Below are 23,716 nucleotides of genomic sequence, written 5' to 3'. Positions count from 1 at the left end.
AGGAACTGTGGTTTCGGACTTCCACACATGAATTTTGGGGGACAAAATGCAATTGTACCATCAAGGGGTGGTGAGCCCTCGCAAAGGAGTGACAACAGGAAGCTGTCAGCACCTGTGTTGGATGCTCTCCATCCCCTGCTCCAGCTACCCTCTCCAACACTCTCCACCTTGCTCTGTGCTGGAAGGCTGACCTCTGAAAACTGCATCCTGGAGCATCCTGACCTCCCATGAGCTTCTGTCAGACTGGAGTAATGGGAGACATGGGCAGGAGCCTGGGGGGTGGGAAGAGAGGAGTCAGGCTGTACTACCCCATGCTCCTCTTCCCATCCCCTCCCAACTAATTTTCAAATTCCTGTCTTTCCATGCGTCTTTCCTATTGACTATTTGACAGACAAAACTGAATAATATTGAAAGTATTGGTGAATGTGTATGGATTGCATCAGAAGCACATTCAGGAATATGAGCTGATGTTCGCCAGTGCCTTTCCTGCAGCTCAGGTGGTTCACTTGGGAGAGCTTCCCAAACGTGCCTTCAAAGAAATGATGTTTGAGGTGATGGATATGCCAGTTATCCTGAGAGGCTCATTACCCATCGTATAAATGTAGTGGAATTCCATTCAGTGCCCCATAAATATGGAAAAGTATGATGTGTGAATTAAAATAAATCTTTAAGAAAGTGTGCTAACAAGTCCGAACATAATTGTTTTTATTTTTCATGCTATTTTTGGGAGAGCTCCAAAATGTTCTTTAAAACCCAAACACACTTGCTTTACTGGTTTGCATTAGTGCATTCTGTCCTTCCTGAGATAAAGGGCCTTGGGCTGGTCAATCCGCAGCTTGGAGAGCAAGACTTCTCTTCCCCAGGTCCTTCCTCCACCTCTTGGAATGAGGCCTGTGAGGGCGGCTCCTGCCACCCTGAGCTCCTTCCCAGGAGCTGCCACTCAGGGGTTGGAGCCACACTGCTGCCCAGGCGCTCCCCGCGATCTGTGCGGGCATGGGAGGAAGGGGACCTGGCAGCGGGATGGGACCTCCTTCCTCCATTTGGGAACCCTGAGTGGGCCGCTGGGATGCAGAAACCCGCCCCCACAAGGTGCAGCGGGAGTCGGCGGGGTGGGAGCGGTTTTGGGTGGGCGGCCGCGAGGCTGGGCGGGATGGGGGCGGGGCGGTGCGCGGCTGCGCGGGGTACGCGGGGTGAGCTCCTCCCACCGCGCTCCCGGAACTCCGAGCGCTGGGCACCTGCGGGTGGGCGGTTCCCGCGCTACTGCTGCCGCGTCCTCCTGCCGAGGGAACTGGGCCCCGTGCTTCTGGTGGCCCGGCGATGTGAAGCGGCTCCCCACAGTGCAGCCGGATCGCCAGGGATGTGGCTCAAGCCCGAGGAGGTGCCAGTGAAGAACCCTGAAGCTCTGGGTGGCCCAGAGTACCAGCGGGTATTTCTTGCCACAGCGGCGCCCCGGGCACGGCGAGGGGGTCGGTCACCTCACCGGTAAGGGGGTGGCGGGAGTGGGCCGGGCCTGGGGTCTCGCTTCCCGCCGCGCCCGTCGCTCCCAGCCCGGGGTTGGGACCCGGAAATCCGGGAGGCGCCTCTGCAGTTGGCGGGGCTGAGAGGGGCTTGGGGGTGCTGCGGACGCTGCCTGTGCGGCCGGGCGGGGTGCGCGGGGCTGGCCGGTGCGCGGCAGCGCTCCTCCCGCTGCGCTTGCGGAAGTGCGAGCGCTGGGCACCCGCCATTCTGCGTTTCCCGCGCAGCCGCTGCTGCCGCCTCCTCGCGAGCGAGCTGGGCCACGTGCGGCCTGGGGCCACGTGCGCGGGGCCACGTGCGGCGGGGCCCCAGAAGAAAGGGAAACAAGCCCGACGAGGTGCTGCTGAAGGACGCCCTGAAGCTCTGGGTGAACCTGTGGAACAGCGGCTCCTTCATCCTAGGGCGGTGCTGCGGGCCCAGCAAGGGGACTGTGGCCTCAGCGGTAAGGAGTTCGCGGGGGGTGGCCGGCCTCAGCTCCCAGCCTGGGGCTGAGTCGCAGGTGGGGATTTCGTGGGAGACAGGGGGTGACGATGGCCTTGCCTCGGGTTTGTTTTCCTTTCTTCTGCATTTCTCTGGCTTGTCAATGGTGTCTACTCCGCGCCACCCCCACCCCGCCCAAGTTACAGCCGGCCTTTGCTGGAGTGTTGGAAAGCAGTCGTCATGTTATCCTTCTGCCCTGCAGCTCTGCTATGCTTCTTAGTTCCTGAAGTTTTTCTTGATTCTTTCCTTTATTTTTCTAAAGAAAAGCGTGTCATCTTTGAACAAAGTTTTATTTCCTTCTCTCTCTGTATACCTTCTGTTTCCTCTTTTTGTCTTAGCATATTAGCTGGATCTTTCAGTGTGATGTTGAATAGGAGTGATAGGAAGTTGGTTTACTTTGTTCCTGGTTATCAGGAAAGTGTTGAGTTTCTCCGTAATTATGATGTTAATTGTAGGGTTTTGGGGCGAGAAGGTAAATGATATTATCAAGTTAGACAAGTTCTTGATTCCTCGTTTGCTATGTTTTTTTCCTTTAATCGTGAATGGGTGTTCCATTTTTGTCAAGTGCTTTGTGTATCAATTGGAATTACTTTGTGATTTCCCCCCCTACTTCTATATTGATGAATTTTTGAATGCTGGACCATTGTTGCAAACTTGGAGCAAGTCCCACTTGATCATGAGGTATATTTTCTTTTATATGTTGGTGGATCCTGATTGCTGGTGGAATTTTTTGTGATGTGAACAATTGAAGTCAGGGAGTTGGGCATACTAGGCAAGCACTCTGCCACTGAGCTACATCCCTAGCCCCACCCCTTTCCTTTTCCTTTGTGTGACTGTGACATGGGTTTCTTGTGGGCCTTGGTTTTCTGTTCTTCCTTTTTTTTTCTTAAATCCATTCTGAAAATCCCTGGGTGATTTTGGTTGTTGTGTTTAGGCCATTCACATGTAAAGTGATTGTTGGTATTGTTAGATGAATCTTTACCAGGTTGGTAACTGTTTTCTATTCCTTGCTCTGTTCTTTTTCTTTTGAACCTCTTTTCCTGACTTCTTTAGCAGTTGTAGGCTTGCTGATGCCATTTATCTCTTAGCTTGCCAACAGAAGGTTGAAAAGAATTTGTAGTATATATTTCTGATTTGGAACATAATTTGCAGATTAGTCTGTGTCTACGTTCAAATATTATGCTGTTTCACATGAAATGTAGATTTTTTTTTCCGTGTATTTGTGATTGAACCCAGGGACGCTTAAGCACTGTGCCATATCCCCAGTCCATTTGTAACTTTATTTTGAGACAAGGTCTGAGAGTTGCTGAGGCTGGCCTTAAACTTGTGATCCTCCTGCCTCAACCTCCTGAGCCAGTGGGATTGTAGGTGTGCACCACCATGCTTGGCCGAGATGCAGAAATACTAGTATTCACAGATCCTGTCTCATCTTTTCTGACATTGTCATCCATTTCACTTATTTACATAGTGTAATCACTCAATAAAATTTTTGTTAGCCCTTCAAACATTTCTTTTCAATTGCTTAGGGATAGGAAAAATAAGAAATTTTAGTCTACCCTCATTCATTTCCTGAGACACACTTCTTCTCTTTACATAGCTCAGAGCTACTGACCTATGTGTTTTCTTTCTCTGACGAATTTGATAGTTAGGTCTGCTGGAAATGGACTTCCTGTTCTTTTTCAAGAAAGTCTTTTTTTTTCAATTTTGAAGGATAATTTCACTGGACACAGCCTGGCATGGTGGTCCTTGCTAGTTATCCTACCAAATTGGTAGAAGGAGGCAGTAGGATCACATCTTTGACGTCAGCCTCAGCAATGTGTTGAATCCCTGTCTCTAAACAAACAAACACCTGGGGATGTGGTTCAGTGGTAGAATACCCCTACATTCAATACCAAGTATCCCCCCCAAAAAAATCCTCACTTCATTTAGATTTATTGGTTTGTGATTCATTTCTTTCAGCACCTTATTTCAACTCCCTTGATCGCATGCTTAGAGAAGTCTGCTATAATTACCGTGCTCTTGCTAGGCTGTCTGCTTCACACCCCCTCTTCTTTAAAGATTTTCTTTTTGTTTCTGCAATTTGAATATGATATACCTCAGTGTAGATTTGTAAATATTTTTCCTTTTTTTTTTTATATAATTTTCTGCATGGTGTTCTCTGTACTTCTTGGATCTGTGACCTGGGGTGTGTCATTAATTTTGGAAAATTCTTGGTCATTATTGCTTCACATGATTGCTTTCCTCTTATCCTGTTTTTCCAGTTTGGAATCTTTGTATCTTTGGGAATTATCCCCAGCATTCAGATATTGTGCACTTCCTGTGTCTCTGTCTGTCTCTTGACTTTTCAGTGGGTTTGGTGGTTTCTGTTGATCTGTCTTCAAGTTCACTGATTGTTTTCTTGACCGTCCCATCTACTGATGAGCTATGAAGGGCAATCTTCATTTTTGTTTATTTCTATTTATTTTTTCATTTCTTAGAGTTTCCATCTGTCTGCTTTCATGACTTAGTCTTCCATACTCTATACCTTTTCTTTAGAACCCTTCACCTATAAATCACACTTATTTTAAAAATTCTCTCAAAGTACCAAGATCTGTCATATCTGTGTGTCATTCTGATGGATGCTTTATCTTTTAATCATGTGTATTTTCTTGCCTACTGGCATGTTTTTCTGTATGTATATATATATAGAGAGAGAGAGAGAGAGAAAACTTATTATGGTATATAAACAACTTATAAATTATACATATATATAAATAATAACAAGTGAGGAAATCATCTTCCCTGTGTGTTTTGCTACTCTGCTGGGACTTGGCTCTTTACTATAGCTGAAGGTACCAGAGGCCTCACATTCCTCCATGTCCCTGGTTGTGTCTCTTCTCTGTCCCTGGGTTCAGAACTTCCCAGCCTCCCTGCTCTTTGAGCTGTCATGTGCTCTCATTTATCCTGGAGCTTTTGCTGTTGACAAGGGGGAGGGTTCTAGAATCATCAATCAATCTCAGTCATCAGTGGACATGTGACCCTAGCCTGTGACCTTCCCAAGTGTTTTCTAGCCACTTCCTCCCACCCCTGTGGGGACAGGAAAGCCAGAGGGGACACAGGAGCCAGAGAAGGCCTTTGCCCCAGCTGGGGTGAGGCCCTGAAGATGCCTCATGGCCTTATTCTTCTCTTGTCCAGAGAGCTGGGCAGGTGTCCCTGGGGTCTTTCAGTAGGAACTGGTGGGGTTCTGGTGAGAACACCTGTGCTGCCTTGGGGTTCCTTAAGATCGCAGCACCAGGGCTTTCTTATTCTCTTTCAGTCAGGCCCCCCTGCAGTGAGACTCAGGACTCAAGTGTCCTGCAGTTCATGACCTCAGCACTGGGGGAGCAGGTCCCAGCTGTGTCCCTCAGATTACCTGTGCCGCTTTAGATCTGGGGGTCATGTTTTGACCTGTGACCTCAGTTCTCCGATGAGTCCAAGAAAAGCCTATGATTTGCAGTCTGCTTGGCCTCTGCTTGTATTTATGGGAGGGGTGCTTCCCAAGCTCTTTGCATGCTGGAACTGAAGCTGGAAGTCCCCTTGTGGCTTTTTGATTGCTGCCCTGCCCACCTGCCCACCAGTTGAAGGGTCCGTGTTGACACAGACCTCCTGAACTTTTCAGAAACATGTGAGAGAAATCCCCACTCTGCCTCAAAACTCGGCCCCCTCTGTGGCTGTCCAGGTGCTGCACACTCTCCCTGTTCTCTTCTTTCCATGTCACCTAGAGGCGCCCAGGCTGCTGTTACAAAGTCTGCATGGGTTCTGTCAGAGATGTCTGAGAAGCACCTCCTGGGATAGGCTCCTTTCTAGTCTTCCTCGGTGTCTCCACCAGGATTTTTTATCTTTGCTAGACAAACATGGCATTTCACCGGTCTTTTGAAAACATAGCCTTAAGAGCCCTTACCCCAGTGTGCTGTTTTCTTCCACTGAGCTCTGTGAAGCTGCCTGTGGGTTCTGTATTAAGTGTCAGCTCTCCATCTAGCACACAGGACAGCCTTCCTGTCCCCCGCTCCATTATCTGACACCAAATAACAGACCCTTAAAGGGTCAGGGGACTAGCCAAAGAATAATTGCTGTAAAAACACACATGTCCTTCCTTCTGCTGGGGAAAGTCATCCCGTAGGGCAGGTAAGGGAGGTGTAGGTGTGGGTCATCTAGGAAGAGGTTGCACAGGGTGAGCAGGGTGTCTCTTGGGTGTGGAGGTTGGCAGCAGTAGAGGGTTGATGTGCAAGTAAACATATCAACGGTGGTGGAGGCTGAGCTTCTCTGTTGGAGAAAAGAGCTGTGAACAAGGAAAGAAGTAAGAATGAACATGGGGAGTGGGTTGCAGGAGGCATCGGTGTGAACTCAGTTTTTCTGTATGTAGACTATGTATACATACACACATTGCATTAGAGATGTGTATGCCTCTGTGCAAATACATGAGTCATATGTATACACACAGACCCCGTTACCAATGAGCTTCCAGATACCAGGTTTTTATTTTTATTTTATAGCAGGGATGAAACCTAGGGCCACATACCCACTGATCCACATCCCCAGCCCTTTTTATTTTTTTTATTTTGAGCCACTGTTGTGCTAAGTTACTTAGGGCCTCGCTAAGTTGCTGAGGCTGTCATTGAACTCACAATCCTCCTGCCTCAGCCTCCCAAGCCACTGGAATGCCAGGTGGCTTTTGTGTAGCAATCCTCATGAAAGGGAAGAGAATTTCTGGGAAAAATGTCCCATTTTAGGGCTGGTGCAGGGAAAGTAGGAGAGAATGTTGGAATATTTTATTGTGGCAGAGACTATGAAAAACCATGAGTACATGTCCAAAGGACACGGAACCCAGCTTGAAGGGATTCCTACCTGCCAAACCTGGGACGATTAAATCATCCGAGTAAATAATAGTAATGAATTTTTACTCTTTGAAGAAAAGCAGGAAAGATGAGACTATACCAATAAACGTGAATAAATTGAAAGTTTGAGGAATGGGAAATTTATATAACTTCATTATTTGTCTGTAGGAGACTTTTGAGTTACAAGGGAAAAAGGAATAAGTTCATGGTACAGAGCCCAAGTAGCCACTAACTTAAGAGACCAAGTGAACATCACCAGGAGTGGAACGAGTTGCAGTTGTGTCCACCTGAGAGGATATGATGCATAGCATTCCTTCTGGGAGGCTGGCCAGAGACTTTAACCTGAATCTAATCAGCATCAGGCAAGCCAAAACTAGGATTTGCTGCTGAAGAACTGGCCAGTAACCTTTGAAGCCGTCAAACTCATGAAAGTCAAAGGTGTGTTGGGAGATGTGACGGCTCAAGGCAGTGGGTGATTTTGAACAGGTGCAATGTGATAGAGTCACAAGACAAGCAGTTCTCAACTCCTGTGGGCTGGATTAGTGCCTTTGTTTCTACAGTGGTGCAAAAGCAACCTATGTTCTGTAGAAACCATACAAGCATTTTTTCTTTAAGTATTTTTTTTGGATGTTAACAGACCTTTATTTTATTTGTTCACTTTTATAGGGTGTTGAGGATGGAACCCAGTGCCTCCCACATGCCAGGCAGGTTCTGTGTCACTGAGCCCCAGCCAGAAGCCCCGTATATACAGTTTTGAATTTGGATCTTTTCCTGGGGATGTGCCTTAGTCCTCTCTGAAGTGGGGCAGCTGCAGAGAGCTGCAGGCCCCAGCCAGCCTGCTATCATGAGGGCCATCCAGTGATAGAGTGTGCCCTGTTGCCAAGGCTGGAGGAACAAGTGGGTACATCCCATGCATTTGCAAGTTGTGTGTTTTTGTCCCCTGAGGACGGGTCTGTGAGGCACTTGGAAACTGGCGGGATCTGAGGAGCAGAGGGTAGGAATGTCCCAGCATTAACTTTCTGAATTGTGGGTTGTACTGTTGTGTCGGCACACGTCCCTGCTGTTGTGAAACATGCTGCACACTCTGGGGTGATGGGGTGGCAGGTCAGTGACATACTCCTTACTGATTCAACTTCCTTTAACATTGGGGGGTCTTAAACCAAAATAAACTCCTCAGGCCACTCAGGGCCCTCTTGGGGCTTAGTAGTGAAGGAGCATGGGCAAAGGAAGGTGGAGGGCTTCAGCTCCTCCAGGGAGGAGGGAGTGGGTTTGTTCACCTGCCGTGATTCAGGATGCTATTCATCACAGGAGAATGCCAGTCCTTCACCTGCTACCTGTGCCTTCTGTCCTGCGGGGTCTTGGATGTGTTGTCATATTTCTCAGGGTACCTTTCTGGAGTAGAAAGGGATTATTCTTCCACGTGAGATGTGGATGTGATGAGGATCCTAACGGGCAACACTTACCTGGTGCTTGAAGGGCCTGGCAATAGTCTAGGTACTTTGAATGATGACTTAATTTCCATAATTACCGTTGGAGGCATATCGTGGTTGCTTTATCTTCCAAAGAGACCAGGGCACAGAGAAATCAGGTAACTTTCCCAAGGCCACAGAGCTTGAAAGTGGTAGAGCTGGGGTTCCAATCGGGCAGTCTGACTCCAACAGCAGATGCTGGGGAAATGGGTGTGAGGAAGCTAGAGCTCTGGGCCCCATGGAGCTTTGACTCTGCGGGGTGTCGGAGCTGTGCCTGGGCTCTCACCAGTGACCATGCTGCCTGTGCATGTGGGAGTGGCAGCTGCACACTGGCTGCGGGTCTGCCCATCTCTGAAGTCACAGGTGTGTTTGCTTCTCTTTTGCCTTGTAGGTGGCCTGGTGGGTGCTCTGGAGGCAGTGCTGGATTCCAACACTGAGGTTGCTCCCTTTCAAGTTCTGCTTCAAGTTCCCAGCTCACAGGTGTACTCACCCATAGCATGTGGAGAGTTTCTGGATGGATGTGACATTCACTGGGCCATAGCCACTGGTGAGTCTTGTTCCCGTTGGAATGTTCCAGACCCTGAGGTCTGAGCATGTAGAGCATCTGCTTGTTGGTGAGCCTGCCCGGGGATCCTCACCTACTTTCAGGAGCTCTGTGCTCTCCTCCACGTGTCTGTCTCTTTCTTAGTGATCAGAAGCACACTAAGCTGTGAGCATGAGTGAGCCAGGCGTCTGAGGGGTGTGTTTCAGGACACTAACGTGTTGTTGGGTATGAAGTGGCCGTTTCCTTTATGGTCTTGGTGTCTGATTAACAGGGTTTTCCCAGGTGTGTGCATGTGTGGTAATAGCCGGGGGCAAAGTGCAAGGGCTGTGTCCGACTTGGGCAGTCTCCACCCCATGTTGCATGTCTGTACCAAGAGATTGCATCACTGTGCTCCCGGGTGCTGAGGAAGTTTTCCTTGGGCCAACACAGGTCAGGTTTGCCAGTGGCTTGTTTTCTACCATTGTCCTGCCCTCAGAAGGTCCTGAGTAGTGAATTTTTCTTTTCATCGTTCTCTTGTGGAGAGTGAGGATGGGAGGCATGGGTATGTTCTGGTGTGGGGATTGTGCTGTTGACTGAGATACTTCTACTTGTGCAGGCATTACTTAGATGTCTTGCATGTTGTTAACTCGCCTTCATACTTGATTGTGTGCTGACCATTGACAAAGGATCCCTGCCCAGGAGGTTAAGCTGTGATACTTGGATTCGGAATTAAATACGGTTTTTTTTACAGCAATCTCAATCTCACGATGAGTTTATTAGGATGCAACCCAGTTGTCAGTTGAGGAGCATGTGTAGTTACAATGAAGATTTCTTGGGTCCTTTGTGAAAAGGCAGGGCACAGGCATGCTCATGAACATTGAGCAGTCAGACAACTTCAAGATAGACGTTGTGTTTTTTGCTTTCAACACAAATTTTTCTTCTCAACGGTACAATACAAAATTTACTATCCTAATTAGTTAGTTGCATAAAGTACTTTCACAATGACATATGGGCATCACCACCATCCACCTCCAGAACACTCCTCAAGTTCTCAAAATGAATCTCTGCACCCATTAAAGTCTCTGCTCCCCTCTCCCTTGGCAGCTGCCATTGCACTTCCTGCCTCTGTATTTGGTGAGGAACCTCATATGGAGGACTCATACTGCATTATCCTGTGACGGGCTTGGTTCACTTGGCCCAGTCTTCGAGTTTCATCCATGTTGCTCTATATGTCAGAATTTCCTTCCTTGTTAACACTGGACAAGACTCCATTGTACGTCTGCCTGCATGTTAGAATCATATATGATGGTTGTCCCGTGAGTAGAGTTAAGGACACTGTACATTGAAACAGGAGGGCCGAATACCAGGAGGTAATCCCCATTCAGTTTAGGGCCGGGGGAAGAAGGTGGAGAGGAGCAGGAGTGATGAGAGGACCCGAACCCTGCTGAATTGACCCTAAGCCGTGACAAATTCTCTGGGGGCCCTGGAGGACAAGGAGGCTTTGCTCCTGGTTCTGTGTGCCTGGTGGTCTTGGTTAGTCCTGGTCCTATTCTGCTTTTGAGAAGTCCAGGCCATGGCAGGACTTATGAGTTCCCATGTGAGACATAGCTGGTTCTCAGTGGTATTGCTGTGTTGTTGAAATACTCGCTGTATTCTTCACCATGACCTGGAGCACTAAACACCTTGTTGTCTCTGCCTGTTTTCCAGGAAGCAGAAATAACATTGGCAGGAACTGCAGGAGTTTGAGTTATCTGTTTAGAATCATTCCAAGAATGGATTTGCCTATGTAGTCATTTGATTCCTGTTGCTGTAGATTGAAGGCTTAGGTGGACTTTTCTGATTCCCAAAAGAGGACTTAGAGGCATAGCCAGGAGAGGAGTCCTCCATGGAACATGGCTGAAGGTTGAAAGGCTCTGAGAAACTCGCCAGACCTTTTGTAGAGATAATAACACTCATGCCTTTACAGACCTGAGTTTGAATTTCTGATCTTCAAAGTAGTTTTGGATTTGCTTGTAGCAGCCTAAGTGAGGGTTTTCCCATTGCGAGCAGGATCTGTGGCATGGACTGTAGGCAAATGAGAGAAACAGGAAAAGGGGGAAAAAGGAAGGAGCTCTGTTGTCGTGGGAGGGTCAGGAGCTGGAGTTCATGGGCTGGTGTGCAGGATGTTGAAGCAGAGGAGACGTGATTGTGACGTGGTGTGCAGGAACATGTCTGCGTCATGGCAGGTGGTATGTGTCCTCAGCCTAGGTATCTGGGGTTCAGTGTCGGCAGAGTCAATCAACTGCGTATCAAAAGTATTCAGAAAAAAAATGCTTCTGTACTCAACATATAGTTTCCTGTTCTTGTCATTATTCCCCACATAAGATAGTATAACAGCTGTTTATGTATCATTTACATTGTATGAGGTTAATGAGTAATCTAGAGATAACTGAAGTGTACGGGTGGATGGGCCCAGGTTATACATCAATACTACATACCATTTTATCTTAGGAGCCTGACCATCCTTGGATTCTGATATCTTTGAAGGGTTCAAAAACCCATCCCTTACAGATATTGAGGAGCAACCTACAATAGTTTGAAGAAAGCTTACCTTGTAGTTGAAGAAGATTCTGACCACTCACCCCAGCGGTAGCTCCTTCTAAGTTTTAAGTGGGTTGCCGCTTAGGCTTCTGGATTCTTAAAGAGCAAGATGGGAGGTGAGAAGGTCTCTGGTCACGTACGTCCTCTTGGTTACCTGGGAATTGAGACGTGGGTGGAGAGAGACAGGGACAGCCTCCCAGTGCTGACAGACTGGCTTTGATGGTGACCCAAAGATGTCACCTTAGGCCATCCCATGCCTCAGCATTGGGAGATCACAAAGGAACCAAGTTCTGTTGTCTTGAGCTTTTCTTTTTCCTTACGAGGTACTTCTGGGTACTTCTTTTAATTCCATCCCAAGTGCCCACTCAGAAGAGCAGTCCTAATACAGATGTTCTTCTTTCTCACAGACCTTAATCTGCAAGTTCAGAGTGAACCTTCTGGCCCTTTCCCTGTGAGGTACAGGTTGCATATCCCTTATTCAAAATCCTGGGGACCAGAAGAGTTTTGGATTCTCTAGGATGATGGGATATTTTCATGTACATAATACCATGCTGCCTAACTGAAACATGAAAGTCATTTGTTTCATATGCACCTTGTGCCCATAGCTGGAAGGTACTTTTATATAGTATTTTTCAGTCCTGTACATGAAGTAGTTTGTGTCCTTTGAACCAGAAATCAGGTATGGGGTTTTCCACCTCTGACATGATGTTGGAACTGCAAAGTTGCAGACTTTGGAACATTTCAGAATTTGGATTTCCATATTGGGTTGCTCAACCTGTGTTACACGATATTCACATGAATCTGTAGTGTAGGAGAGGAAGGTTACAGGTGTGATAGAGTGGGAAAGGAAGTTGAGTTTTGAAAACACACATGTGGCATTTGGGTATTATGACTCTAGTGGCCTTTGTGCCTTACAGTGGCTCAGTTATTGTGTACTATTGTCTGGTATCCTTTAACTTCTCTGAGTTTAGAATATATCCCATGTTGCATTTGGAAATCCAGCTGAGCCACACTGCCTGGTCCTCACATGCCTTTTCTTGTCCAGGATTGTGCTTGCTTTACTGAGCACTTCACTGAGCATCTTTTATGTTCGGGACCCTGCACTGGGAGCTGAGCATGTGCTCTCCTATGCTGGCGTAGCAATAGTGATGACTAGAAACCTCCTTGTAGAGAAAGAGATGACTGAAATGGTCATGCCTTTGGTTAATGGTGTTGCTCAATGCTCCAAAAATATGGTGAAGTTTCTTAGTTGCCTTTGAAAGGAATTTACTTACCGTATTTGACTTCATGCTATTGTGTTTTTTAATGTGTACCGGATCTTATAGTTTTTAGAGATATTGCTGTAAATGGTATGAAGTGTCCATTTGTAAACCTGTGAAATTCCTGACTGTTGCTCCTGGGTTGACTAGTGCCTGTTGCAGCGACAACACTGTTGTGAGGACCTTCCCAGGAGGTTCTTCCCCTGTGAACATGACTTTGGTACTTCTCCATAGGCCTCACTTCTCACGGGAGACACTAAGTGAGACTGTTGAGAATCGTCTGCCACTTGGTCTGTGTTCCATGCTGGAACAGCTGTACCATTGCAAATGCTTCTGACACTAGAGTGGTAGGTGCGCTGCACATGATCAAGGTGTGCAGGGTGGTCACAGGACAGTCCCAAAGCTTTCCTGCTTGATGAGCTGGCCAAAGTGGCCATGGGACTGAAGTTTGTAAGTCCCAGTGCAGTGGCAGGAGAGACCGTGGCACCAGTGGAGAGTGCCAGTTTTCAGTGACAAATGGTGGCTCGGTGTGTGAGGCCCCTGGCACAGGACATTTGCGGAACATTAACACAGGGACTTAATGTTGGCAAAACGATGACTCTTGTTTTTCACTCTCTCTCTTTCTATTCTGATCCAGTTGCTACATTAGAGGAAATCAACCAGCACTGGAACTGGCTGGGATGGAATCTCCTCCATACTCTGTCTGTATTTGATAATAAAGACGACATGACCAGCTTTGTCAAGGGGAAGGTGAAGGTAGGCCCTTTGATCTCTACCTTTATCCCCATCTCGTGTGACTCTTCATAACATTTTGAACTCTGCCACTTACCCACAGTCTTCACCAGTCCGATTACACTTTTTGGATTAATGCGCAAAGCCAAATTAGTTCAATTTGTCACCTGTCAGTCTTTGAGGCACATAAAGATACACCTGAAAATTAGGGAAAAAAGGGGGTGGTGCTTCATCCTCAGGCCTAATTCCTGTTATCTTTTACAGATATAATCATCTTTTTTTTTCTCGTGGGATACCATAATGTTAAGATTTCTGTTTTTGCAGAGCAACATAGTATTGTCTTCCTCAAATTAGTTATTCCTGACTCATTTTCTCTTTAGCTGTAACATTTGTCACCACGTTGGACCTAGTGCTCTGGTCCCACTAATAGTGGATGTTTGTTCTGCATATGTTAATTAAATGGAGTTACAGCCAGTTAAGGTCTGAGAAGGCAGGAGAGGAATCTTGGGAGGTATTTGTCCATACCTGCTGCCAGTTACATTGTTACATAACTGGTGTCCTTGCAAGGACACGATGGTGATGGGTGTTTTTAGATCCTGTTGGGGAGGGACATGTTTCCTCGTTCTACAGTGAACTCTCCTTACACACTTGAACACATAAGCCTGCAGTTCAGTTTTCTTCCCTTTGGATAAAACCTCCCCAAAGCAGTCCATCTTTCCTCCCTCTTCCTGTTCCTCCTTCCTCCCCCTCAGTTCATTACCTCTACTCAAAGGATCCCCCCCCGCCCCCGTGTGGAAAGAAATTGTCAAAATAGTGCTGTCTACGTACATGAATATATGACAGTGAATTCCACCTTTGATGCATACCTATAAAGCACTAATTAAAGACCAAATATGTAGTAGAGAGCCCACTAAAGTAGGAAGCCCAGGGGAGGGAAATGGAGCTCATTCTATTCCATGACTGTATGATGATGTCAGAGTGAACCCCACTACTGTGTATAAGTAGAATGCACTAATAGAAACGTTGTGAATCTCCCAGACCATGGATTTTGTTTTCTTGAAAACAAATCTGAAGAGTTCCAGCTTTTTGTAAGGGGTGTCAAAGTGAATTTTTGGTTTTAGAGGAAGAAAGAGAAGCGCTCTTTTCCGTTTGGGGACTGAGGGATGTGAGCAGGATGAGTGAAGAGCAGGGGTGACCGAGGCCATCCAGTGCTTGGCAGCCAGGGCATGACCTCTTACTTGTGGGGTCAGAGCTGACCTGGGCTATGGTAAAAGACACACACAGCTCTCAGGACACCCCTCTTCCTTGCCGATGGACTGTGCCTCGGTGTCCTGTGTCAGATGGGACTGAGCATCAGTGACACTTAACCTGCCTCTCTTGGCCTAACGTGAACTGTAGTGGTTCTTTCCTCGAGGTGTTTTCCTTACTTGGGAGGAAGGAAATTGTTTTCTGCTATGCTGGTTCCTGAAACAGTTCTGTAGGAGAAGGAAAATGTCCTCTCCCTAGGTTCTGTGGTTGAGGTCCTGGAAATTGCATCGCTATGCAGCAGATGAACAAGAGAGAAAGTTGATTTGAATGCATGCAGAGTGTATACATGTGGCAGAAACTGAGCCAAGTAACTCATAGGGTGGTTAGAATCGACTTTGCACAGCCCTTTAAACAGAATCCTCAAACTCCACAGTGGTTTCTTTTTTTTTTTTTTTTTTCACCCTGGCTAAGAGAATCTTGAACCAATGGAAAAATAAGTCAGAAGCCCAAGTAGGGTCACAAATGTATCACCTTCGTAGGGATCAAACTGATGCTGGGGATTAAAAGCATTTCTTACAGTTCAACCCCAGAATGTGACTTCTCACCCATGACAGAGAAAGCCAGAGCTACCTAGCCCAGCCCCTGCTCCTGCTGAATGTCATTTTTATAGCTCAAGGAACAGAGCAGCTAGCCCAGAGAAAGGGGGCTTATTCCCAAGCCCACCTCCCTGGGCATCCATCCGCCTCCAGGAGGAGGCTAGGAACACAGCCTCTAAGAAGCAATCTTCTAAGAAAAGCCTCCAAATGGAGGGGGGTGCCTCTTCTCCCTGGCTGGCTTGGGCCCCTAAGGGATGTCTACATTGTGGGCTGGGAAGGGCTTCCTGGACCGCAGGATTGTTCTGCCACCTCGGTCTCGACCTGGTCTGCCATAGAAGTGGACATTCTACTGAGGGCAACCCCTCCCTTTCCTTAAGTGAATAGTTTTGGTTACCAGAGGAAAAAGAAGAGCACACACACAAGACCTGGAAATCACCTCATCCTACCCGACCTCGAAAATCCTAAAGCCAAGTATGGAATCTCAGCTCCACGGAATGTTGAGAAGCCATTTAAAATGATGTTTTCTAAGAGTTTGTTATCACGTGGGGATTATTGGAGCATTGTGTTATGATGTCAAGTGAACACACGATACAAAATCATACGCATCATGTCAACTCACCTATTTTAGGACTTCCCTAAGAAAATGTAAAAGTTTGGGGGGATATTCCCCTCCATATAGCTTTCAAGTGTTTCTGTAATAAGCATGTATTTTTTTTGTAATGGAAAAAAAAAACTTTATTTAAAAAACCTATATTTTAAAATGGCAAGGGTTATATACTACCAGTAAAACAAACAATTCAGAACTCCATGAATTCATGAGATTGCAGAATTTTAATGCTGTAAGGAACCATAGAGTTTTTCTAGTTTAAGGATTTTTAAATAGTTATTTTTTTAAGTTCACAGATTTTTTTCGAGAATCTTCTAGAAACTATGACTTTTTCTCAGAACATGTATACATATCATCATTTAAGTGACTTGTAGTTTGAAGTTACACAAAGCCCTAATCAAAGTATCTTAGTGGAGAACATTCATTGACTCACACAACTTAACACTTTAGGGAGATCAGGTGAAACTTGAGCTAGCACTTGAACAATTTCACCAATGCTGTCATTTCTTCTCTCATCTATCATCAGCTTCATCCCAAGATTGGATCATCTGTGGGCTCCAAGATAACCAGTGGATGATTTTGACACTTCATTTTTAACATTTGTATCCAGCAAGAGTGTCTCTGTTTCCGCATTGCTAGTAAATGCCATAATATTTGATGTGATTGTAAATTTTAGACACATGCTTATCCCCAAACCAATACTTTAACTAGGAAATAGAGAGGGCCAATCACCTTAGCTAGGTCACTTGTTCTGCCTTGAAGTTGATAGGAAATTTGTGTCCCTGGGACTACATCACTCTCCACATAGAAATTGAAGACACAATTATCCCTATACACACAACTCTCTGCATATAATTTATCCTTATTTTTCTTTTTTCCAGTATTGGGGACTGAACCCAGGGGAGCTCTGTCACTGAGTTACATTCCCAAACCCTTTTTGTTTTTTCTTTAGAAGCAGGGTCTCACTAAGTTGTCCAGGGTGGCCTTGGATTTGCCATCCTCCTGCTTCAGTTTCCCAAGTAGTTGGGATTATGGGTCTGCCCCACTGCACTGTTAGCCTTGTTCTTAAACTCCCTGAAGCCTGCCCATGTTCTGCAGATTGAGAATTCTTGGTCTACTGGGACCCTCCCAGTTTAACGATCAGGACTTAGAAACCGGGAAAGAGGTCATGAACATACCCAAAGCCACACAGTCCACTGTCTGCCTGATGTTCTTCATGCCTTCAAATTCCCTTCCAATAAGAAGTCAGAGATGAATGCGTAATAAGTTAGACACTCAGCAGATCCCAGAGCTTCCTGAACACCAAGACCGGTTGCATTTTGATGAAGAAACAGGGAAAGTCTTACGGAGACAGAAAGGTCCAGCAGGCGTGAGGCAGCTGTACTGAGGCATGGCTAGACATCTCCATACAACCTGGCATTAAAAGCAAGGAGAGAGGAGGAGCATGCCCATATCTGGAAGATGGCCATTGTAATTTCCCTTTGAAGAACCCTGCTTGCTCCAGAAATGATGATTCTAAGAAGCACTTGTTTATGAAGTGTGGTAATTGGATCAGAATGTGAATTATTAAACTGCATGTGGGCCGGCACTGCTTGCCAGGTGTTCAATGATCATTTTCAAATGTGTGGGGCCAGCCCATTGGTGGAGAAGATAATCCTCTCAGGAATAAAATCATTTCAATGTGGGTCAGGGTGAGGGTGTCTTCCACAAGTTTCTGAATTAGCTGTGCAGATGAGGCCTTGCAAGTGACCAAGCCGAGCTGTCTCGTTTTGGAGATGGGGAAGCTGAGACCCAGCATGGCAAGGGACTTGTTGAAAGCTTGCAATTAATTGCTTCTACTTTTTTAAAGATGTATTTTTTAGTTGTAGGTGGGCATAATACCTTGATTTTATTTTTTTATGTGCTGAGGATCGAACCCAGGGTCTCACGTATGCTAGGTGAGCATGCTGCCACTGGGCCACAACCCCACCCAATGAATTGCCTCTTTTTCTTTTTTCTCCTGGTACAATTAAGCCCTGTGGGAGAATCCTTCCTTTGGCTTTCTAATCCACCATTTCCTGTCCCCAACCTGGAGAGACTAGTAAACTAACTTTTTTTTCCCACATCTGTGGGTGTTAAACTCAGGATTTTGCACCTGCTGGGCAAGCACTCTACCACTGAGCTGCATCCCCAGCCCAAGCTAACCTGTTTTTATTGCTGCTAGGATTCCCATTGCAAGATCAGTCCCACCAGGTAGCTGCCCTGCCTGAGGCTTCTCTGCCTCTGTGGCTGTGGAGGCAGGTGCTGGAGTTTTGGGGGTCTCCAGGTTCCTAATGGGCAGTGGGACAGTAGCTTTATAACCCGGGAATTGGAACCATAGTGGCATGACCTTCAGCTCCATGGTCCCCTGGAGACCTGGGCTTCTGTCCTCTTGGCCTTTGATGCTCACAGTCTCTCATTGCTTGTATTAAATATATTTCTGTTGTTAATACAGTGATTTTTGTTTCCTGCACTGGCCTGTAAAGTCCAAAACTAACATCATCCTCTTTCTCTGCCCACGGGCTTCCTCTTCCTATTGACTTTCCTTCTGTGTACTTTGGACCAGAACTGTCCCTCAAAGGCCCATGTGCAGAAGGTTTGGCCCCCAGCCCACAGTGCTGCTTGGAGGTAGTGGAACTTCAAGAGGTGGGACCTAGTGGTGGAGCTTCTGTTCATTGGGGGTATGATATTGAAGGAATGGTGGGACCCTAGCCCCTTCCTCTTCTTTTCTTTGCTCCTTGGCCACAATGTCAGTGGTTCTGCTCCATTACTCACTCCCCACCATAATGTATGTCCTTGCCACAGGACCAGAAGGAATTCAGTCAACTGACCATAAACTGAAACCTCCAAATCTGTGAGCCAGATTAACCTTTTCCCTTTTTAAGTTGATTATCTTAGCTATTTGTTATAGTGACGGAAAGCTGACTCACACATCCTCGTCTATCCCATTTCCCCACTTCCTCCCAATAACACAGGTTTGAAGGTAGTTTTGACTTTTCTCTTATTATTCTTGTATATAATCATTGGGCAAATCTCATAGATTCTACTTTTTTATGGCAGTCAGCCTGTTAGTTTTATATGATCCATTTGGATCAGATTAATGAACAGAGAGAATGTGAAGACTTGCTTAACTATAATGAGCATCAGGTATGTTTGGATCTAGGGGTTTAGACAATGCCATTGGGACTTGTTCTGTCTCTCCTTCTCCATGCTGCGCTTTCTGCCTGTCTCTCTCCAGTGGTATTCTGGTGGGCCCTGACAACTCTAGGCTCACATGATCTTTCCATCAAGCCTGTGAGAAGCCAGACATGGTGGCACACACCTGCAATCCCAGCTACTCAGGGGGCCAAGTGAGGTGGGAGGATCAAAAGTTCAAGGCTAGTCTCAAAATATAAGAGGCTGAAGGTGTTGCTCAGTGGTAGCGCCTGCGTAGCACGTGCAAGGTCTTGGGTTCAAATCCCAGTACTGGAGAAAAACAAAAAGTTCTTGAGAGGGAAAGGTTTATCTTTTATGATATTTTTGGAAAAAATTCTAGATGAAGTCTTTGTGGGTAAAAATGACCTTACCACTTGTTATACGTTGAATTGTGTTTTCTCCAAAAGATACGTTAAAGTCCTAACCTCTAGTACTTCAGAATGTGACCTTTGCCGATGTAGTGAGCTAAGTCATAATATGGTAGTAAAGTGGACCTCAGTCCTATATGGCTGGCGTCCTTAAAAGGAGAGGAGAGAGGCACAGGACACTGCCAGGAGACACAGAGACATGGAGGGAAGGTGGCATGGTGAAGACAGAGGCAGTGATGCCCCTAACCCAGATGCTGGTGGAGGCAGGGAAGCATCTCCCCAGGGGTCCGTGGGGGGCATGGCCCTGCTGGTGCCTTGGTTTCAGACTTCTGGCCTCCAGAAGTGGGAACAAATGAATTTTATTTAGTTATTTATTTTGGTACCAGTGATTGAGCACAGGGGCACTTTAGTGCTGAGCCATGTCCCCAGCCCTTTTTGTTTTTATTCGGAGATGGGGTCTCACTGAGTTGCTTAGGGCCTTGCTAAGGTGCCCATGCTGGTGTTGAACATGCAATCCTCCTGCCTCTGCCTCCTGAGCCACTGGGATCACAGGTGTGCACCGCTGTGCCTGGAAAATCCCTGTTGTTTTAAGCCACCTCGTTGGTGGCTCTTTGCTACGGCAGCCCTGGGAAACGCCAGGTGACTGGAAGAAGATGCTTGGCCAGGCCTGGGGCCCGTGTCCACCCCTGCGTCATCTTCACTCCAACATGGTCTGGGAGGAAGGCTGTGCTGAATCCTCGAGAAGATCTGGAGAGTGTATCCAGATGAGGCGGACTGGACTCTCCCTTGCCAGAGAGGAGGTGCCCTGTGACGCTCTGCTGGGTCCCAGCGCTCTTTCCCTGAACTGCCGGCGTGGCTCCCAGTGCCCTCCAGTCCTTCTCTGACCCTGCAGCTTGTCTAGTAGGGACGTTGGATCATGGGTCCTCCTTCTGAGTCCCTTCTTGCCACTCTCTGGGAAAATCCCTTCCCGGGCTCTCCAAACCAGAAGAGTAAGGGTGCACCTTGAAAGGAGCTTCAAGCTGGCTTCACACACCTCCATTTCCTCACGAATTTATTTAGATGTGTGTGTGTGTGTGTGTGTGTGTGTGTGTGTGTGTGTGGTGTTGGGATTGGGTCCGGAGTGAACTTGCACTTGAAGTCTAAATCAGACTTAGTCTCCCCCAAGAACCTTCCCAGATGTCGTCTCAGCTGGTTTTCAGGAGACTCTGAGCTACTTTCCTCCATTTCCATTAAGGCCCTTGTGTCAGTTTTCTAGGGCTTTCGTAAGATGCTGCAGAGGTGGTGCTTCACCCTGGGAGTTCATTTTCTCACCATTCTAGAGGTTGGGAGTTCAAGATCAAGGTGTCGTGAGACCTTCCCTCATCTTACAGAGCCTGTCTTCTCGCTGAGCCCTCACATGGCCTTTGATTCCTGGACTCAAATGAAAATAGAAAGAGGTGATGAAGGTAAAATGAGGCCATCAGGATGGCCCTGATTCAATCCAGCCAGTGCCACGAGGGGGAGGGGTGCGTCCTGAGCACTCTCCTGCCCTGGCTCTGGTCCCAGGCCCACGATTCAGAGTGCACTTCTCCACTGTGCTGAGTCTGTCCCTCTTTCATCTCTCTCTAACCCAGCGCTCTGCTGTGCCACCACGCAAAAGCACTAGGTCTTTCTGTGTCATCCTCTGCTATATTATCCAAAGCCTCTGGAGTTTTTCCAAGTCTCTGTTCACATTTAAGCTTCAATGTGTTCCTAGCCACCCACAGCCGCCTCAATGAGCAGCTTCTCTTCAGTTGCATTTTTGTTTTGTTTTGGTTTTAGGTAGTACTGGGGATTGAACCCAGGGCCCTATGCATGCTAGGCAAGCACCCTACCAACTGAGATCTCCCCAGCCCCTCTTCAGGTGTTTTCATTCAATCCTGCGGAGAAATGGGTGGGTGCTGGGTTTCTCTATGCCACCATCTCGAGTCTATTAATCACCTCTTTGAAGGGCCTCTCCAAATATTGTCCCGTAGATTAGTGCCCACCCAAATGACCTCTTTTCTTAAGCATCCCTTTAAAGAACTCCATTCTAAAAATGATTATATTTTGGGATACTGGGGATTTGTGACTTCAGTATATACATTTTCTTTTTTTCATTTTTACTGGAATACAATTAAGCCATGACAGTATTTAAGACCTTCCATTTTATTTCATGAATATTTGTATACTCAATTCCTTTTTCTTTCCTTTTTTTTTTTAGGTACCAGGGTGAACCCAGGAGTGTTTAACCACTGAGCCATATGACCAGTCCTTTTTTTTAATATATTTTATTTAGAGATAGGATCTTGCTAAATTTCTCAGGGCCTTGCTAAGCTGCTGAACTGGCTTTGAACTTGTGATCCCTGGTATCGCATGAGTGTGCCACTCCCAGCTGCTGCTCATTTTAACTCTTAGTAGATGGTGGCACCTCAAAGGTACAAGGTATACCTTGTCTATGTCCTTTTATCTCCCACAGTGTTTAATAAATTTTCTTGGACTTAGTACGTGCTCAAAGATTTTGTTCAATGAATGGACTATAAAATAATTTTTGATTAATAAGAATTTTCATTTTCTGCCAGGCACATGCCTGTCATCCTAGTGTCTTGGGAAGCTGAGGCAGGAGGACTACAAGTTCAAAACCAGCCTCTGTCACTTAGTGAGACTCTGCATCTCAAAAAAAAATGTATTTTCCAAATTTTATACAAAAAAGTCACCTAGTGGTGGTAACTTTGGGTTTGATGTTAAAGTCCAAGGTTTCCCCTGCCCTCCATCTCTGTCACTCTCTGTGTGGTTTTGAACAAGTCACTTGTTCTCTGGGTCTGTGTTTCCTCATCTGTAAAAAGGGGATATGAATGTTTTCAATGGTTGTTTATGAATATTGATGAAATAGTTTAGTCATTTGAAAATATTTTGGAGCAGTTTCTGTATACCAGGCACTGCTCTGGGTACTTGGGTTACCATGGTGAACAAGCCAGCAAGGTTCCTGTCCTCATGGTTCTGTGGAGCAGCTGACCCTGAGGCTCAAAGTGCAGAAAATGTTTGCAGGAAGTGCTGAGTTCTATGCAGATGGTAAGGCGTGGCAGTCACAGGGCAGGCCCACCTGCTAGCAAGGTGCTTGGTGACCTGGAGCTGGTATTTGAGCTGTGATGTGAAGAATGAGAAAGATGCATCTATTCTGTCATTGTGGGTTGGGGAGACGGGCATTCTTGGCAGAGGAACCAGCAAAGGTCCTGGGGGTCTGTGAGCATGGACATTCACATGAGCTGGCAGAGTAATGACGGAAGAGGCTCAGTCCATGTGCAGGCTCCCCAGGCCTGACAGCAGGATCCCTGAAGCTGGGTTTTATTTCCGACTCACCCTGGGTGCCACCTGGGGCATCACTTCTCTTGTGTGCAGACTGGGGTGCCTCACCTCTTCCCTGCCTGAGATCAGAGAGGATCAAATGAGAGGGGGGTCAAGATGCTGGGAAGATCTGAAGTGCTGCATGAGTTCCTGGTGGCACCATTATTTGGAAACACGTTGCTCACAATTAGGGGATTTGGACTTTGAGTTTGGCAACTAACTGGCGGATGAGACTTCCCTGTTGAAAGCTGGTGTCACCCCAGCTTTGACCTCAAATAATGCCTATGCCAGGCATCCCAAAGCAAATTGATAAGAATTAAATGGATGTGGCTGCAAGATCTGAATCCACCTGCCTTTTGGAGGCGTTAAACTCTATCTTTTCTACTGAGGCTCTACACCTATTTGATATGTGTGTTTGCCTTGTGGGTTCTTTTGGGTGAAACTATATTGGGGTTAGGGCGTGTGTGTGTGTGTGTGTGTGTGTGTGTGTGTGTGTGTGTGTGTGTGTGTGTGTGGTGTGTTTTACATTGTAAAAGAGCCTTCTGCCAGTTACCAAGCATTCTGATGCTGGTGAACCATACACATATTTCTTCCATGATGAAATTACACCCAGATGCATCTAAGTAATGTAACAACAGAGCATTATTTCTAGTTTTTTTTCTTTCTTTCTTTCAGTATTGGGATTGGAGCCTAGGAGCACTCTACCTCTGAGCTAACTCACCGGTCCTTTTTATTTTTTATTTTGAGACAAGTTCTCACTAAGTGGCCCTGACTGGCCTTGAACTTGCAAACCTCTTGCCTTAGCCTCCGGAGTAGATGGGATTGCAGGTGTGCACCACCAAGCTTGGCTACTTCCAAGTCATTGGCAGTAGCACATATTTCCTTTGAACTTGATCTCCACTTTCCCCCAATACCCCATGAACCACTTCCC

General features: G+C 46.6%; 1 protein-coding gene across 6 annotated transcripts; it reads left to right on the top strand.

The window, feature by feature from the left end:
• The first annotated feature begins 568 nt into the window (after positions 1-568).
• Positions 569-13,984, top strand: LOC306668638 (TBC1 domain family member 8-like). 6 transcript variants are annotated; one of them, XR_013765919.1, is made up of 4 exons: positions 7,021-7,286; positions 7,515-7,556; positions 8,709-8,864; positions 13,317-13,984. XR_013765919.1 is itself a non-coding variant. In XM_079152197.1 (3 exons), the coding sequence occupies exons 1-2, from the start codon at positions 740-742 to the stop codon at positions 8,811-8,813; spliced, it is 792 nt and encodes a 263-aa protein (XP_079008323.1). In that variant the 5' UTR covers positions 569-739; the 3' UTR covers positions 8,814-8,864; positions 13,317-13,984. The 6 variants fall into 6 exon arrangements, 4 of the variants coding, with proteins under 4 accessions (XP_079008323.1, XP_079008324.1, XP_079008325.1 ...); XR_013765920.1 differs by having other exon boundaries at positions 7,515-7,589; XM_079152197.1 differs by lacking the exons at positions 7,021-7,286; positions 7,515-7,556 and adding an exon at positions 569-1,426.
• Positions 13,985-23,716: the final 9,732 nt, after the last annotated feature.

Source organism: Sciurus vulgaris (assembly GCF_902686455.1).
Source record: "Sciurus vulgaris genome assembly, chromosome: 8".
Classification (NCBI taxonomy): Eukaryota; Metazoa; Chordata; class Mammalia; order Rodentia; family Sciuridae; genus Sciurus; species Sciurus vulgaris.
Note: the sequence above shows the minus strand (reverse complement) of the source record. Positions and strands in the feature narration are given on the sequence as shown.